This window comes from Ipomoea triloba, chromosome 13, assembly GCF_003576645.1.
Source record: "Ipomoea triloba cultivar NCNSP0323 chromosome 13, ASM357664v1".
Lineage (NCBI taxonomy): Eukaryota > Viridiplantae > Streptophyta > Magnoliopsida > Solanales > Convolvulaceae > Ipomoea > Ipomoea triloba.
Genome location: NC_044928.1, coordinates 24250421 through 24267949, shown reverse-complemented (window position 1 = coordinate 24267949; position 17529 = coordinate 24250421). Strand labels below are relative to the sequence as shown.

At 35.0% G+C, this 17529-nt stretch overlaps 2 protein-coding genes and 1 non-coding gene across 4 annotated transcripts; all 3 read left to right on the top strand.

Moving 5' to 3' along the window:
* Window positions 1-50: 50 nt before the first annotated feature.
* LOC116002476 (probable serine/threonine-protein phosphatase 2A regulatory subunit B'' subunit TON2) lies at window positions 51-6883 on the top strand. 2 transcript variants are annotated; one of them, XM_031242625.1, is made up of 12 exons: window positions 51-425; window positions 782-873; window positions 979-1041; window positions 1256-1354; window positions 3376-3534; window positions 3853-3924; window positions 4042-4174; window positions 4282-4346; window positions 4529-4604; window positions 5336-5437; window positions 5695-5887; window positions 6329-6883. In XM_031242625.1, exons 1-12 carry the CDS (start codon window positions 284-286, stop codon window positions 6567-6569), a joined length of 1437 nt encoding a protein of 478 aa, XP_031098485.1. In that variant the 5' UTR covers window positions 51-283; the 3' UTR covers window positions 6570-6883. The 2 variants fall into 2 exon arrangements, with proteins under 2 accessions (XP_031098485.1, XP_031098484.1); XM_031242624.1 differs by lacking the exons at window positions 51-425; window positions 782-873; window positions 979-1041; window positions 1256-1354 and adding exons at window positions 1747-2119; window positions 2476-2567; window positions 2673-2735; window positions 2950-3048.
* On the top strand, window positions 6072-6189 carry LOC116003221. Its single transcript, XR_004094653.1, has one exon. It is a non-coding gene; the product is annotated as a small nucleolar RNA snoR104 (small nucleolar RNA).
* Window positions 6884-7116: 233 nt separating the features above from the next.
* Window positions 7117-11999, top strand: LOC116002869 (GTP-binding protein OBGC, chloroplastic). The gene is made up of 6 exons (XM_031243053.1): window positions 7117-8166; window positions 8486-8759; window positions 9206-9494; window positions 10529-10688; window positions 11045-11153; window positions 11460-11999. The coding sequence occupies exons 1-6, from the start codon at window positions 7169-7171 to the stop codon at window positions 11538-11540; spliced, it is 1911 nt and encodes a 636-aa protein (XP_031098913.1). The 5' UTR covers window positions 7117-7168; the 3' UTR covers window positions 11541-11999.
* The last annotated feature ends 5530 nt before the right edge of the window (window positions 12000-17529 follow it).

Below are 17529 nucleotides of genomic sequence, written 5' to 3'. Positions count from 1 at the left end.
TTTTTTTTTTTTTTTCCCTCTCATTTGAGGGCTACTTGCATGCTAAATTACCAAAATACGGAGTACAATATAATAATCCCCTCACAGCTCTCTCTCGTGGCTTCTTCTCTCCCCGTGCAAACCTTCAAAATTGAGCACCGAATCGATACAGTAGAGAGCTAGGGTTTTGCAGTAGGGACTGATGTCTCTGAAATCGTATCGGATTCCAGCTGCATTCGGGGGATAATTAGCAGAACTCGAATCTTCTCGATTCGGATCTGAATTTTCTGGAGTTGTAGCCAAAATGTACGGTAATTCTGGTGATGTCGAAGGCAATGACCCATCGGGGTCCCGGAAGGCTTCTCCGCCGTCCGCGATGCCATGGGTCCGTAATCTCCGACGTTACATTGGGGACGGGGCCGGTCTAGGCTCCGAAGCACTCATGGGTTAGTTCAGTCCAAGTCTCCGATCTTTCTTATTTGTTTCACTTATTTGATTGATTGAATTCCACATTTCTCTGCTTTTTTCATTCATGTTCAATAATGTAATATGTACATATGAATTCGCATGTTCATGTGATAATCATGAAATGAAATTTGTGAAGACCTATCGGATTCGGTGATCTTGGTTTGATGGCTGCCTTCTTTTGATTTTAGTCATTTACACTCAAAGATAGAGGTCTCTTGAATGAATTGCATACCTAATATTTGAAAATTTGGTCATATCATGAGCCAATTTGACAATCTTGTGCTCATCAATGTATTATTTTTCTGACTTTGTTGGCTCCTATTCCATTTTGTAGAGCTTGAAACAAAGAAGATCTTGCTTGATATTTTCAAAGAGAAACAACAAAAAAGTGCTGCAGCTGGCACAATTCCCAGCTTCTATAAGAAAGTAAGAAAAGCGTTTTCCATGGTGTTACTATGATAATCTAACAGCCCTCAAATGCAACCAATTTATTTATCCCTTTTATTCTGTGCTTCATTGCATTTTATTCAGAAACCTGAAGATGGATCCATTAGTCATAGGGTTCAGAGGCTGGCAAAATATCGATTTCTAAAGGTATTGATTTTCCTTTGTTTAAATTTTTAGTTGCAGTTTGTACCAAAATTCTTTTAGCATTTTATTCATTTTTGTACTTGATGTAATTTCAGCTTTTGTATATATCCAATTAGAAATTGACTATTAAATATTATGCAAAAATTAGTTAAATATTTGGTTAATTTCTTTGAGGAGTGCAAGAAAATAAAATTAAGTATTTAGTCTTTTCATGCAGAAACAATCTGATCTTCTGTTAAATGCCGATGATTTGGATGCTATGTGGGTTTGCTTAAGAGAAAACTGTGTGATCGACGATGCAACTGGTGCTGAAAAGGTGTTCAATTTATCCTAAATTTTTTTTTTTATTCCAGATTGTTCTTGGAGTTAAGCATGCTACCGTTTTCAGAGCTGTTTCACTGCTTTTGTCCAATTGGAGCATGCTTATTTACATGAATGAGGTCACTTAATAACTCAATGAGCTTTCTTGTTGCCTGCAGTTAACAACTCTTACCTTGTATAAATTAGCAGTCTTTCCTTCTTAAATTGCATCTGTTTTCTGTCTTATGGTGCATATCCCTGGATTTTCTGTGGTGTTTATTTATTTATTTACATTGAAGCATGGAATTGTATTGAGTGCATCTTTCTTTTTGTAATCTTTTAGATGAACTANGTATTTTTTTTTTTTTTTTCCCTCTCATTTGAGGGCTACTTGCATGCTAAATTACCAAAATACGGAGTACAATATAATAATCCCCTCACAGCTCTCTCTCGTGGCTTCTTCTCTCCCCGTGCAAACCTTCAAAATTGAGCACCGAATCGATACAGTAGAGAGCTAGGGTTTTGCAGTAGGGACTGATGTCTCTGAAATCGTATCGGATTCCAGCTGCATTCGGGGGATAATTAGCAGAACTCGAATCTTCTCGATTCGGATCTGAATTTTCTGGAGTTGTAGCCAAAATGTACGGTAATTCTGGTGATGTCGAAGGCAATGACCCATCGGGGTCCCGGAAGGCTTCTCCGCCGTCCGCGATGCCATGGGTCCGTAATCTCCGACGTTACATTGGGGACGGGGCCGGTCTAGGCTCCGAAGCACTCATGGGTTAGTTCAGTCCAAGTCTCCGATCTTTCTTATTTGTTTCACTTATTTGATTGATTGAATTCCACATTTCTCTGCTTTTTTCATTCATGTTCAATAATGTAATATGTACATATGAATTCGCATGTTCATGTGATAATCATGAAATGAAATTTGTGAAGACCTATCGGATTCGGTGATCTTGGTTTGATGGCTGCCTTCTTTTGATTTTAGTCATTTACACTCAAAGATAGAGGTCTCTTGAATGAATTGCATACCTAATATTTGAAAATTTGGTCATATCATGAGCCAATTTGACAATCTTGTGCTCATCAATGTATTATTTTTCTGACTTTGTTGGCTCCTATTCCATTTTGTAGAGCTTGAAACAAAGAAGATCTTGCTTGATATTTTCAAAGAGAAACAACAAAAAAGTGCTGCAGCTGGCACAATTCCCAGCTTCTATAAGAAAGTAAGAAAAGCGTTTTCCATGGTGTTACTATGATAATCTAACAGCCCTCAAATGCAACCAATTTATTTATCCCTTTTATTCTGTGCTTCATTGCATTTTATTCAGAAACCTGAAGATGGATCCATTAGTCATAGGGTTCAGAGGCTGGCAAAATATCGATTTCTAAAGGTATTGATTTTCCTTTGTTTAAATTTTTAGTTGCAGTTTGTACCAAAATTCTTTTAGCATTTTATTCATTTTTGTACTTGATGTAATTTCAGCTTTTGTATATATCCAATTAGAAATTGACTATTAAATATTATGCAAAAATTAGTTAAATATTTGGTTAATTTCTTTGAGGAGTGCAAGAAAATAAAATTAAGTATTTAGTCTTTTCATGCAGAAACAATCTGATCTTCTGTTAAATGCCGATGATTTGGATGCTATGTGGGTTTGCTTAAGAGAAAACTGTGTGATCGACGATGCAACTGGTGCTGAAAAGGTGTTCAATTTATCCTAAATTTTTTTTTTTATTCCAGATTGTTCTTGGAGTTAAGCATGCTACCGTTTTCAGAGCTGTTTCACTGCTTTTGTCCAATTGGAGCATGCTTATTTACATGAATGAGGTCACTTAATAACTCAATGAGCTTTCTTGTTGCCTGCAGTTAACAACTCTTACCTTGTATAAATTAGCAGTCTTTCCTTCTTAAATTGCATCTGTTTTCTGTCTTATGGTGCATATCCCTGGATTTTCTGTGGTGTTTATTTATTTATTTACATTGAAGCATGGAATTGTATTGAGTGCATCTTTCTTTTTGTAATCTTTTAGATGAACTATGAAGACTTTTGCCACATTGCCTCTGTCTGTACAGAACAAATAGGCCCTAAATGTCGACGCTTTTTCAGTCCTTCAAATTTCATGAAGTTTGAGAAAGATGAATCAGGCAGAATAGCTATTCTTCCCTTCTACCTTTATGTGATGCGCACGGTGGGTATTGTTACGTTGTTTTTATTGACCTTCCCTTCCTCCTCCATTTCTTTGCTATTGTAACATTGTAGTTATGTTCAACAATGCTTGAGTTTTATTCCTGATATTTGTGTGATTGGTGCTGCCCTTGTTGATGGGATTCACTATTTGTTCTGATCTTAATTGATAAGTATCTTCTATTTTCAGTTTCCGGGAATTCACATTGATGTATTAAAAATCTGTTTATACCTAAATTGAGAGCCTAAAGATGATCCCTTTTGAATCTGTTCTGTGTCAATTTTATGGTGACATCCAATTTTCTTTCTTGATTACTTTTAGGTGTCACTGACACAGGCAAGGATAGATATGAGTGAGCTTGATGAAGATTCTGATGGCTTCCTTCAACCTCATGTCTGGCTCCTTGATCTTCCTAGCTTTTGTTTTAATCTTGGATTGTAGTCTTCACTTCCTTATTCAGTTGTTAGTGGTTACTTACTGTAAAGGTGCTTATGTGTAATGTCTGAACAGGAGATGGAGGCCTACATACGGGGCCTTATTCCTAATCTGGCACAACTACGTGACATGCCTGCAGCCTTTGTGCAAATGTATTGTCGCATAGCTGCACATAAAATTTTCTTCTTTTGTAATCCCAATCGACGAGGTTTGCCTCTTGTTATACTGAGATATACGATGCTACTTAGGTTGGAAGTTTTTTCATGTTAAATGTTACTTTTTCAACTAAGCACACAAATTATCATGCTACAACAGGAAAGGCATGCATAAAGAAGATTCTGCTTAGTAACTGTCTTCAAGAGCTGATGGAACTACATCAGGTAATATGGCTGTATTGCTAGCTTAGTGACTAAGGAGCCATTGATAAATTTAGCATCTAGGAGTTATCTCCTTGTAACTTTTCAGTCTTTCAATGTAATATCATGTTTAGGTGTATCTGAAACTAGGAAGCTATATGCCTGTTCACAGGCACTGACATGGTTTTATCCCTTCTGATCACTAGGAAAGTGAGGAAGAAGTCACTGATGCTGAACAAGCTGAAAACTGGTTTTCATTGGCTTCTGCACAGCGCATATGTGGTAAGTATAGGGATCTCTTTATTGAGATAAATGATAAATCCATGTTGATGTGTAGGTGTCATTTTCTAGTTTTCCTCTATTTTGAATTTACATCATAAGCAGTGAATTGCATCCCATCTCGCCTTAATTTTCAATTGATTCTGATTCTTATAATCTAACGCTTCTTAAGAATGTGAAATATAATGGTGAAGCAAGCTGGGTAGCAAGAAATTAGTCAATCTTGGATTCTTGGTTTAATTAAATGTGAATTCACTTTATATATTTTCTTAAATAGTCTGGATGGACTCTTAATCTGATGAAACTTTTTTAACCATCTGCATTAGAAAGAAGCAATAACTATTTGTCAGTACTTCCAACCTTCATGGATTGCAAAGTTCACTTAATGTTTAAATTTGAAACAGCTAGAGGATTTGATGTAATAATAGGATGAAGGTTGTGTAACATTCAGGAATTGCTTATACCACTTGACATTTTCTGTTTGTGAAATTAAAACATAAAAAACAATTTGTTTTCCTAGTTACACTAACCTTCTTGGTCCTTCCTTCCCTCTTCACACTCTGGTGAGATTCACTTTAACTTAGCATTTAATGAGAACATTTAATTAAATTCACTAATCTTATAAATGCATGACTCTAATTCTTTAAATATTTGCTATTAATATTTCATGCAACTGTTTACTCAACTAGGGTCCAGTGATATTCAGTGCTCAGATTCTTCATTAAATCTTGCAGATATGTTCCTTGCTCTTGATAAAGATATGAATGGAACATTGAGCAAACAAGAACTCCGAGAATATGCAGATGGGACACTGACAGATATTTTTATTGAGAGAGGTAAAATTTTATCATTTCTTCTAATGGTTAGGGACAGAAATGTCCAAGTGATGTCTGCAAATTCATATAGAGAGTGTTTGACACTAATTGATTGGATTTGCTCTATGTAAAATTGTGGACCATTCTTGTCTCTCTCTCTCTCTCTCTCTATATATATATATATATATATATGTGGAACTTCTATGGTGCTGAATGGCACTGGTGTTGTGTACTTGTGTTGTGCTTTGTTTAATATTTTTTATTTGTCTTGCCCGTAGTTTTTGATGAGCATGTCCGACGTGGGAAAGGTGGAGGTGTTAATGGTCGCGAGATGGATTTTGAAAGTTTTCTTGACTTTGTTTTGGCCCTAGAAAACAAAGACACTCCTGAGGGATTGACATATCTGTTCCGGTGTCTTGATCTACACGGGAGGGGTTTCTTAACAACAGCTGATATTCATACTCTCTTCAGGTGAGAAAGTTAAAATAAAATCTATTGGAGTTGACTTATTGATACAGAACAAGGTTTATTTCCCAATTTAGTTAGTCTTTCATACCTTCTTGTGCTTGATTGTATCAATGGTTTCTAGTCTATTCTGTTGGGCATTTATGACTTGTAAAACTGAGCAAAGCAACAACCAAATGGAAGTAAAGAAGGGGAGTTTTGATAAGTTGAGATCCTTCCTGATTCTGTCTTCCTAAAACGAATTTCTGGGATTTCCTGCTTGTGGTTCCTGAGCATGTTCTGTGAGTCTCAAGTTACCAGATACATGTGCCCACCAAGTACACCCAATTAACAATCCTTTTCTATTAAAATCGCCCCGCCATTGTTTCTTTTGCTACTTGTTGATATAATGTTTTACACTTGATATGGTGAAGTATTTATATGGAATGTGTTTTTGTCACAAACCAGAGATGTGCATCAAAAATGGATTGAAGGAGGGAACTATGAACTATGCATAGAGGACGTTAGAGATGAAATATGGGATATGGTGAAGCCTACTGACCCTTTGCAGATAACACTGGCTGATTTGCTGTCATGCAAGCAAGGTGGGACTGTTGCAAGCATGCTCGTTGATGTCCGTGGTTTCTGGGCCCACGACAACCGAGAGAACCTTCTCCAAGAAGAGGAGGAGCCGGTGGAAGAAGGATAGAATAAATGATTTCCTCCTTTTGCACAGAAGCTGGAGTAAGATGATGTTTTGAAGATTTTACAGCAATAGATTCTGATGTGTTGTTCTGTATGCAGAACACTTTGGTTGTGTAGAGTTATGTTAAGTGTGTAAGCGGTAGAGTGTAATGGTCCGGAATTATATTATGTAACTATAGCAGAAAGAAAAGATGGGAACCTGTCTTGTATTGATCAACAAAGCCCAAGCAATAAGCTCTTTTCGAGTTGCATGCTATTCAGTAAAATGCATATTAGTACACTCGGATCTATGTCAATAATACCGTCTGTTTCTCTTTTTTTTTTTCATACCATTTCATGTTCTAATTTTTTGAAACAAAAATAAATAAAAACTCCTACAGGGCATTTGCCAAAACTTGCCTATAGAAAATTCCTTGGCATTTGGAAAGCATTGATTGAGAAATTGAAACTTCGTTTTTTTTTTTTTTTTTTAGTATTACTGACCAACTTATCAACGGAAAAACAAAATGTAAAAGAAACAAAATTTTTGTAATAAACCACCACGTAGCAAGTTATCCGCCCATTTCCCTCTCGTCTTCTCAGAGGGAAAGCTCTGAGCTAAACATGGCGGCTGCCTCTCTCTCCGCTACTTCTCTATCGTACTTCTCTCTTCGCTGCCAGGCTCGAAAGCCCAACCCTAAACGAGTGTTAACGAACACTAGAAGACCAAAATCCAATCACCGCCAGCTCAAGTCCGGTGAATTCCGGCCGCCAACGCCGCTCTCCACCTCCGCCGGTGACACCGCTACCACTTTCACTCGACTACCTCCGAAAGACGACTTCTGCGTCTCGCCTCCCCGTAATTCGGAGGAAATCAGGCTCTACGAGTCCAGCATTCCGTTCGAAGTGAAACAATTCCGTTCGGAGGTGGATGCGGAAGGTACCGAATTCTCAGAAATTGATGAAAGTGAGGAGCATTCAGGTTTTGATTATGGTAAGTTTGAGTTGTATGAAGTTGATTCAGATAATGAGTTTGACGGAAGTGATGATGAGGATGATGACGAGGACGACGACGACGACCTAGTCATAGGTTATGGGGATGGGGTGTTTGAAGGGGAAGGGGCTGAAGTGAAAGAGAAGGAGAAGGGCGTGCCGGCGGTGATGAGGTGTTTCGATAGAGCGAAGATATATGTGAAAGCTGGGGATGGAGGGAACGGCGTGGTGGCGTTTCGTAGAGAGAAGTTTGTGCCATTGGGAGGGCCAGCAGGCGGAGATGGAGGGAGGGGAGGGAGTGTTTATGTGGAGGTAGATGGTTCCATGAATTCGTTATTGCCTTTTAGGCAGACTGTACATTTTAGAGCTGGGAGGGGAGGCCATGGCCAGGGAAGGAAGCAGTTTGGTGCTAAGGGTGAGGATGTGGTGGTAAAGGTGCCGCCCGGGACGGTTGTTAGGGAGTCTGGTAATGGTGGAGAGCAAGGAAATGTGCTTTTGGAGTTGTTGCATCCAGGGCAGAGGGCATTGTTGCTTCGTGGAGGGAGAGGTGGGAGAGGGAATGCTTCGTTTAAGACCGGGGTGAATAAGGCACCCAAGATAGCAGAGAATGGAGAAGAAGGTCCAGAGATGTGAGTATGCTTATCATTACAAGAATGTCTATTTATATTTGAAATAGCTTTTAAGGGTTATCTTGCTTGTATTGGTGATTATTGCATTTCTTAATTAATTACTAATTCCAGCATCTAAATTCAATTTGTGCCTCATTACAATAGGACTGGCACTTACATTTCAGTTGAATGTAGAACTTAGAATAAAAAGTCCAAAACTTTTGTTCACTTTCCTAACTTAAGTTCAGATGTTAACACAACTAGTAATGTTTTCCTTCCCATTAATGGTTTTTGGTGCATGTGCTCATCTTTGCATAGAAGTAATGGTCTTTTTGACCAGGTGGTTGGAATTGGAGCTTAAGTTGGTTGCAGATGTTGGAATTGTGGGAGCTCCAAATGCAGGGAAAAGTACATTTCTCAGCGTTATTAGTGCTGCTCAGCCTACTATTGCAAATTACCCCTTCACCACTTTGCTCCCAAATTTGGGTGTGGTTTCGTTTGATTATGATTCTACAATGGTCGTAGCCGATTTGCCTGGTTTACTTGAAGGGGCACATCGAGGTTTTGGTTTAGGCCATGAATTTCTTCGTCACTCTGAAAGATGTTCAGTTCTGGTATAGACTTGCGCAGTATAGTTGTTTTGTTGAAATTATTAATCCTTTATCATCTGTCTTCACAATAGCAAACATTATAGTGTCATATGATTGGGGAATTTATATTCAGCAAGAATGTGTGTTATATTGTGATGATTTGGGTGCAGTTGTTATAATTGTATTTGTTTGACTGCTCCAGTAATTTTACTTTGTGAAAACAATAGGGATGGTAGTGTATCTTCTCAATTATTACATTATTTTTCTTGTGTTGCTTGTGCATGATAAATCTTACCCCCATTCACTGCCTCCATGACTGTAATTGCCATCTAATCTTTCCATATCAGTGAACAGTTAACTTTCCAGTTCCTGAATTTGGCTAATGCCTTTCTTTATATGCTTTCTTACTTTGGATTCTTAAAAGTTTACTTGTTTAACTGATTGGGGAGCTATAATTTTGAGGAGTTTAGGTGCATGTTGTTGATGGGTCATCTGAACAGCCAGAATATGAGTTTGACGCAGTTCGTCTTGAGTTGGAAATGTTTAGTCCTGAGCTTGCTGAGAAGCCTTGTTTAGTTGTGTACAACAAAATGGATCTTCCAGAAGCATCTGAAAGTTGGCTATCCTTCAGGGACAGCCTGCAAAGCCGTGGGTTTGAGCCTTTTTGCATGAGTGCAGTGAAGAAAGAGGGTACACATGAAGTGATATGTGCTGCATATGAGCTTGTTCGCAAGAGAAGAACTGCTGCTGAGGAAGAAGGTGAGTTCTTATTAGTGTCTTGGCCCAGTTGGCTGAAGTTGTCATGCTTCTTTACATGATTAGGTGTGCTGTGCATATTTTTCTGTAGGTGTATTAGTTCTTTTGCCTTATCTCATCCATTTTAGCAGTCTGTCATTCCTATAAGATAATGGCCCTGTTTGGTAAATGGTTGTTAGCTGATTGGGTTAGAAGGTATGATTAGTTGATAACATTAGCTGTAGAAAGTTTGGTAAATTAGTTGTTAGCTGATAACTGTTTGGTATAATTTCTTTTCTCAAAAAGCTAATTGAAAAGGTTGCTTAGCCTTTTGAATTTTAGTATTTTGGAGTTACAAAAAGCTTATTAGCCAAACACTTATATTGATTTTTTAACCAAGTCAAACAACTAATAGTGGTCAAATAAGCCAAAATTGGCTGATAGGCTGATTATTTACCAAATAGGGCCAATATGTTTTTTCTAAGGGTAAATCACACTTTTGGTCCCTTAATTATTGTTTATTATGCAATTTAATCTCTCATTTTCAATTTCAAATTTTCAATAAACGTGGCCCCACAATTATTTAACATGTTGTAAATCTAGTCTCTTGAGTTGTAGATATAGTTAATCTATTCCCTTTTTTTTTTTTTTTTAAATGGAAGCTGATATTGAGGGACTATATNTTTTTTTTTTTTTTTAAATGGAAGCTGATATTGAGGGACTATATTGACCATATTTAAACCTCGAGAGACTAGATTTACAACACGATAAACAATTGAGGGACCATATTGACTGAAATTGAAAATGAGGGACTAAGTTACATAATGGCCAACTTGAGGGTCCAAAAGTGTGATTATCCCTTTCTTTAACAATAAAGAAATACGGAGTAAATAAGAAATAAGAACAGATAATACAGGAACAGTGTGCTCTTTTATTTGGGCATTCTGCTTGGTAATTTGATACTGAATTAGTTGCTTTATTTTCAAAAAACACGAGTGATTTAGGTTTCTTCAGCTCCATTCACCACATTGGTTTCACAAACATTTCTTTTGTTTCAGATGCAGTAGGTCCAGAAAATTTGAACTATGTGGCTGATACATTGCAAAAAGAGAAAAATGCTCCAATAAGTGAATTTGAGATATCTCACGATGACTCTTCCAATACATGGCATGTTGTGGGATCAGGCCTGCAGCGTTTTATCCAAATGACAAACTGGAGGTAAGGAAATTCCTATTTCTTCAATCTTCTTTTGTTGTACGTAAGTTATTCCCTGAATTATCTGCACATTTATATTCCATCATGAAATGGGAGCTAAGTTTACAATACTCTGCACTAAAGGCCATTGTTTCCATTTTCCCTCAATTGGGATATACTCCAAAGTTTGAAGATCTTATTCTCATTGTCCAGTATCCTGTATTCGAGTTAGGCAGAGACTTAAGAAAATTGGCTTTGAGTATACAATGTGAATCATCCTGCAGACAGACACATCAAGACTAGGAACATTTCTCAGGGATAACTTTACAGCTTATTTGAAAAGATCTGATAATACGGTTGGCTTTTGTTACTTGGAACAGATACATAGATTCTGATAGAAGATTTCAGCATGTTCTGGAGGCCTGTGGTGTAAATAAATCTCTCATAAAACTTGGTGTAAAGGAAGGCGACACTGTCATTGTTGGGGATGTAAGTTCTTTTGATGTTTTTTTTTTTTCCACTTTGCTGTTTTACTTCTTTCCTAGACTGCTGCCCTTCTTCCTTTTTGCATGCTTATGTGGTTTAGTATAATGTATTGCTTTTATGCTAAATTAATTCAAAAGCCAAATGGCTTTTGACAAAGATTGCCATAGCTAAGTGGAGACTAAGAAGAATTGTTCTTGAGTTTTTATCTGTTTTACCTGAATATTAGATGTATGCATGGCAGTTTTCATATAAGGTTTAGTTGTATTGAGCTTCTACTTAAACTTTTACCCCTTTTTACCTTGTTGGTAGATGGAGATGGTATGGAATGATGGCCCAAGCAACTCAGGTCCTACAAGTAGGAGAAAGTGGGCGACTGAACGGATTCAGTGACTTTCATGGTTGGCATTTGCTAACCCATTTTAGTCTAAGTTGTTCATTTATAGGCATAACTTGTGAAGGTTTGGTCATGCCTACCACTAAGAATCAATCCGCAAAATGGTGAACTCAATCACGGTTCCAGCTGCAATTTGGTCTTCGTGACGGATGGTTCTTGCATGGGCGGCCAAATGAGTAGTCCAGTGAGTTCACTATAACCATATCTCTGTTTGATACAGTATTTATAGCTATTGGTAACGTCTCTTGCCCAAGTATCACAGGATGTATGAGATGAAAGATCAATACACCATCTGTCCATTCTCAATCCAATTCAACATTCAGTTGTAATTTTTTATAATAAGCTTTGAAGAATATGCCACCATTTCATTGTGTTACTTGGGATGACAAATTTTTCCTTGAGCACGGGCTTGTTTGAACACAACACTCTCAGATAGTATTATACTTTCACCCAAATCATTGCAGGAGGGAAGATCATATGAAATTTGTTTTAGTTAATTTGGGAAATGGGTTGAAATTGACACTCAAACATTTAACACCTAATAAATACTCAAGATTATGTGTGACAGGCTTGACTGAGTATAATTGACATCCTCAATTAAGAGGGGGCAAGAGTAAGTTGTCTGATGTTTGTTTGATAGGAAGGCTTGGGATATTGACATCCTCAAGCTCAAGGTCGTTTTCTACCCGAGAGATGTCGATATGATTTTTGGAATACCATTGAGTGAACGTGGAAGTCATGATGTACTGTTTTGGGTTTCTGACAGTAGAGGATGCTACATTAATAGAACTTAGAGCATCCCTAATAGGGGTTTTTATGTTGGTTTTGCAGAGTTAAAATCTTATACGATTTTTAACTAATGTGAGCAGTGGTTTTTTTTTTTTTTTTTTTTTTTCCTGCAAAGATTTTGATTTTTGTAGAAGAAAAAAAAGACAAGGGAGTGCGCTTGAAGCGCACTGCGCGCTCTAAGGATGCTTCAAAAATAAAAATTACCCAATAAGATGACCACTTGCAATCCTACATGGCACCATTTTTTTAAAACTAAAATGACAAATGTAAGCTTGCAAGTTATCCCATCACTTTGCCAAATTTGGTAGTGGGTGGGATCAATTTGTGTTTTTTAAAATAAAATTTATTATTATAATAAATATATTTTAAAAGTGAGTTGAAATTATAAGAATATAGAAAAAATAGTGAATGGATTGTAAATATAATTATATGATAATATGATTTTTTTTAAGTGAAAGAGTATTGAATAGATAAACAAAGCATAATGAGCATGTACATTGTCAATAAAAAATTGTTTTTATAAAATAGAGCATGTGTGCACCCTAACTCCACAAATTAAAATAGTACGGAGTAACATTTACCACACAAAATTAAAACTACTAAAAATAGAAAGAGTAACACTTATCATACAAAATTAAAGCGATTATCTTAGGACATCCCATCAATGGTTCTTAGGTGGGTTTTCCAAACAAAAAAAATTGGCGATGTATTTAACTAATGGAAATGAGGATTTTTTTAGGGGTTTTATTATTGCAAATTTATTTTTTTTGTTGGTCCCATTAATTGGGAATAACTTGGGAAAGCAACATACAGGTGCGCGTTTGGCGTACCTGCAACGCCCAGCTGACACGTGTAGTGCGTTAAAATAGTTTCAAGTTTTTTTTTTTTTTTTTTCATGCTCTCTCATTCTCATCTCTACAAAAACTCATTAAAATTCCTAACTGATGTTGGTGCTCTTATAACTTATAAGGCCATCCATATCAATGCATATTTTGGTGATATTGAAACAATGTTATCTGAGGAGTAGTGAGAGGCCAGGAGAGAGGAGATGAAGAAGCATCTGCAAAGTGGAGTTTATGGTACAATAAAATGGTACCAAAGAAAAATTAAACCTGTTGCGCCTTACGCGCGTCAGGCGCAATAGGGGCGCCCAGCGGGCGCATGCACAGCTGGGGCGCGTCAGGCGCGCCTGACCCAACTCTTTTTTTTTTTTTTTTTTTTCAATTAGATTTGTTTTTTTTTTTTTCATCTTTTCTCATTTTTTCTTTCCTAATCACATTTACAAAAACTCCTCAATAACTGTGAAAAAACTTTATTGATAAGGATGCTCTAAATAAAAGTATTTATATAACTTTCTCAATTAAATATAATATATACATTTTTTTTTTAATTTTTCAGATTAAAAAAGCAAGTGGGGGCCCAAAAAGGGTAGCAAATCTCGTATCAGCAGCCGGTAAAGTTTGAATTTAATTCTTCAGTTAATTTTATGTACTTTTTAATATAATCTGCAGATGAATGCAAGAAATCGACAATGCGTCATCTTCGAGTCTTGACCACAGTAAAAATCTTTGAGTCTCACAGTTACAATCAAACTTTTTACTGTTTGTAGGACATCACTATATTCATCTGTCCTCATCATTTCTAAATCCGTACATGCAAGCCTTTCAAACTTGTGTAGTTGTACTAATGATGTCAATCGGTCCATTCAATCAGTTTCGATTTAGTTTATTTAAATCATTAGAGTGATAATAAGTTTGAGCAATTATTATATTGTTGATCATGTGTATGGTAAATGGAGTCCAAATTGTACACTTAACAAATTATGTACCTATTATAATTTATATATTATATATATTCAGTTAATATATTATATACATTCACTTTATCTACACGTACATAATCGATTAACTAAAGTTACATAATATATTAATTACAGATACATAATTTGAATGTCGTTTTGAATCACGCCCGCAATGCAATGTTGACCTACTCCATGATATAATTTGCCAAGTTTGAGTTGATCATTTTTTTTATCAAATTTTTGTTGCCTCAATCTTAAAATCTTAGGTTATCAGATTGTTTGGTTGAGTTCATTTAAATTTTTATATATTTTAAAATTAATATGTATGTTAATCTTTATATTTTAACAAACTAATGCATTTACATTAATAAATATAAACTTTTTTTTTAGTACTATTGACTATGTTACAATATAGTATCTGTTCATACATACTTTCTCAACCTATACTGAAGCACAAAGAGTTCAACTAAAAAAATTTCTCAGTATAATGTAACAATTATAGACATTTGTATAAAATATATAAATTAATTTTTTATATTAATAAATTTATTTTATTTAAAATTTTAACAAATTAAAAATTAATTTATTTACATTTATAATATAATAATTATAATAAATTTTATTTTCACTATTCATTTCAATTCATAAATACTCATTGATTTTGTAATAAATTCAGTAAATTCCACCTTTGAGTTTGACGCGTTACAAGGTTTGATCTTCAACTTACAAGCATACCACAATAAGTCTTCAAACTTCTCTAAAGCTATCACCAAGAGACCTCTGAGTTTGAGGAACTACCAGCTTTGGTCCTCAACTTACAACCTTACTACTATAAGTCTTCCAATTTCTCTAAAGCTATCACTAATAGTCCTCTGAATTTGAGGCACTACCAACTTTGGTCCTCAACTTACAATTCTCTAAAACTACCACTAATAGACCTTTGTTGATTTTTTTTTTTTTTTTGTTATTGTTTTTCTATTTTTTTGTGTGTGTGAAAGTACCATGAAATTGGAGAGCAAAGCAGTAATATTCACTTTCATTTCCAGTCAACAAAAAAGATAATCCTAAAATTAAAATATGTAAGAAGATCGAGAGACCTGTTGTATGAAATATAGAAATGTTAGATTTGAATTTTTTATGGTTAGTAAATGAGTCCTAAAAATTATACTATAATTAGAAACAAACTTATTGGATCTAAGTGTGCATATTTTGTATTTTGGATTATATACGCATTAGTTTGATAGATTGAATTTACTATCCAATACTAAAAAATGTATTTCTATATTTAAATCACAAATAATTTCTATTTCTTTTCTTAAGTTAAGTTGTGTCATTAAAAACAAATGTTATGATTTACCAATTTATTTACACAGTTACAAAATTGCCCAATTATAAACCCTAAACATTAACTCATAATTTTGAATACTCATTTTTTTTTTACTGTACTTGGTAAAAAAAATGATAGATATTTTTTTGAATAATAGTTTAACTTTGCCAAATCTGCATACTAATGAAAAAAAAAAACATGTAAAAAATTTCTCTAATTGTTAGATATAATAAATTGTATATATATATACTGGAAAAACTATAAAAAAAAAAAAAGAGAGAAAATATACTTACACTTTCCTAAAAAAATAAAATCAACGAAAGACTATTAGTGGTAGCTTTAGATAAGTTGGATGACTTATTGTGGTAAAGTTGTAAATTGAGGACCAAAATTGGTAGTGCTTTAAACTCAGAGGACCTTTAGTAGAATTTACTCTATATTATGTAAAATTTTATTTTAAAACATGATAAAAAATAAAAATAAAAACAAGGCTAAAAAGGAGCCAACGTATAGGCTCCCACATATGTATTTTGTTCTACATCGATTGTGAAACAAAGAGTAATCATTTTGACTGGCTCGATTTATCTTACCAACCCACTAGATATCGGGTTAGTCCACTTAGGCTATTGTTTTATTTGTTTTGGATTATCGAGCTAATTTTCTTATTAGGTTCGTTTTTTTTTCCCCTAAGATATTAGTCTTTTAATTTTCTTTTTCAAGCAAGCTTTTGATTTTGAGTTAAAATCGGCATCCAACATTTGAAGACCTTTCAAAAATTGCAATGCTTTCAAATGTCCTTACACGACTTTTAATGGTCTTTGCACCAACTTTAACTTGTCATTTAGTTAGGTGGGGCTTATTAATTTGTTTTCGATATTTGAAGTGGTGTAGTGAAAGTAAGTTGAAATTAAGGGGTTTGAAGCCTAACAAATACTTTTCAAAAAATAATTTTAAGAAAATGATTTTTTTTTAAAATAATTTTTTAATGTTTGACTGAATGTTAGACAATTTTTATGTTAGGTAGAAAGTTAAGAAATTACATTTTTTTTATTTGGTTTATTTCCTGAAAATGAACAAATTATTTGTTTTACATAACAACAACAACAACAATAATAATTATAATACCAACTACAATAAATATATCAAAAATAGGAAATAAATGACTTTAAAGGGGTGACCAAATGAGTAGAACATGATTCTCGTATTTAAAAGTCGCATGCTTCCGAACGCAAATTATATCGTGGACCGTGGTCCACAATGCATTGTAGACCGCGGTCCCAAAACGACGTCGTTTTGATTAATGAAAACAGACAGATGAATTCGCGCCACTCACTTTCTTTTCATATATACTGCACTTTCTTTTCATATATACTGCAGTTACATTTCAACACAACTGCAGTTACTTTTTGATATAACTACAGTTTCATTCGATAATATAAAAACACAAAAATGAAACTGTTATTCAGTATCTGTTCATATACACTGCAGTTACATTTCAACACAACTACAATTACATTTTGATATAACTACAGTTTCATTCGATAATATCAAACACAAATGTGAAACTGTTATTCAGTATCTTTTCATATACACTGCACTTTCTTTTCAACACAACTACAGTTACTTTTTGATATAACTACAGTTTCATTCGATAATATCAAAACAAATGTAAGGCAGTATCTTTTGGAATGAACTGTAGTGTCAATTACGGGGCTCCGTCTCCCACTTACCAAAACGACGTCGTTTTGGGACCACGGTCCACGATATAAGAACTGGCTTCCGAGTGAGAATTTTTTTTTTTGTTTCCTTTTATTAGAACAATGTATATCTTCTCCATTTAAAAATGATTACATTGTTCTTAACATGTCGCACATAGCCATGTTGCTCCAAATTGTTCCCTATCTCAATTCTCAAACAACTTTTTAAAGTACTTTGTTCTAATGGAGACAATTATAGTACCAAAATTCCCATGTTCTATTGAGGGATGATGTTCGGATTTTACATTACAATCTTATTTGACTAATGTAGTGTCTGCTCAGCTTTACATTTGTTATCTGTTAATTTTGAT

What these genes read in the sequence shown, in the direction of transcription:
- LOC116002869 (XM_031243053.1), top strand. Translation starts at nt 7,169, where the DNA reads ATGGCGGCTGCCTCTCTCTCCGCTACTTCTCTATCGTACTTCTCTCTT. An exon ending in CTGAAAGATGTTCAGTTCTG is followed by an intron (nt 8,760 to 9,205) that starts GTATAGACTTGC and finishes TGAGGAGTTTAG; the next exon opens with GTGCATGTTGTTGATGGGTC. An exon ending in ACACTGTCATTGTTGGGGAT is followed by an intron (nt 11,154 to 11,459) that starts GTAAGTTCTTTT and finishes CCTTGTTGGTAG; the next exon opens with ATGGAGATGGTATGGAATGA.
- LOC116002476 (XM_031242625.1), top strand. Translation starts at nt 284, where the DNA reads ATGTACGGTAATTCTGGTGATGTCGAAGGCAATGACCCATCGGGGTCC. An exon ending in ACCTTTATGTGATGCGCACG is followed by an intron (nt 3,535 to 3,852) that starts GTGGGTATTGTT and finishes GATTACTTTTAG; the next exon opens with GTGTCACTGACACAGGCAAG. An exon ending in AGCTGATGGAACTACATCAG is followed by an intron (nt 4,347 to 4,528) that starts GTAATATGGCTG and finishes TCTGATCACTAG; the next exon opens with GAAAGTGAGGAAGAAGTCAC.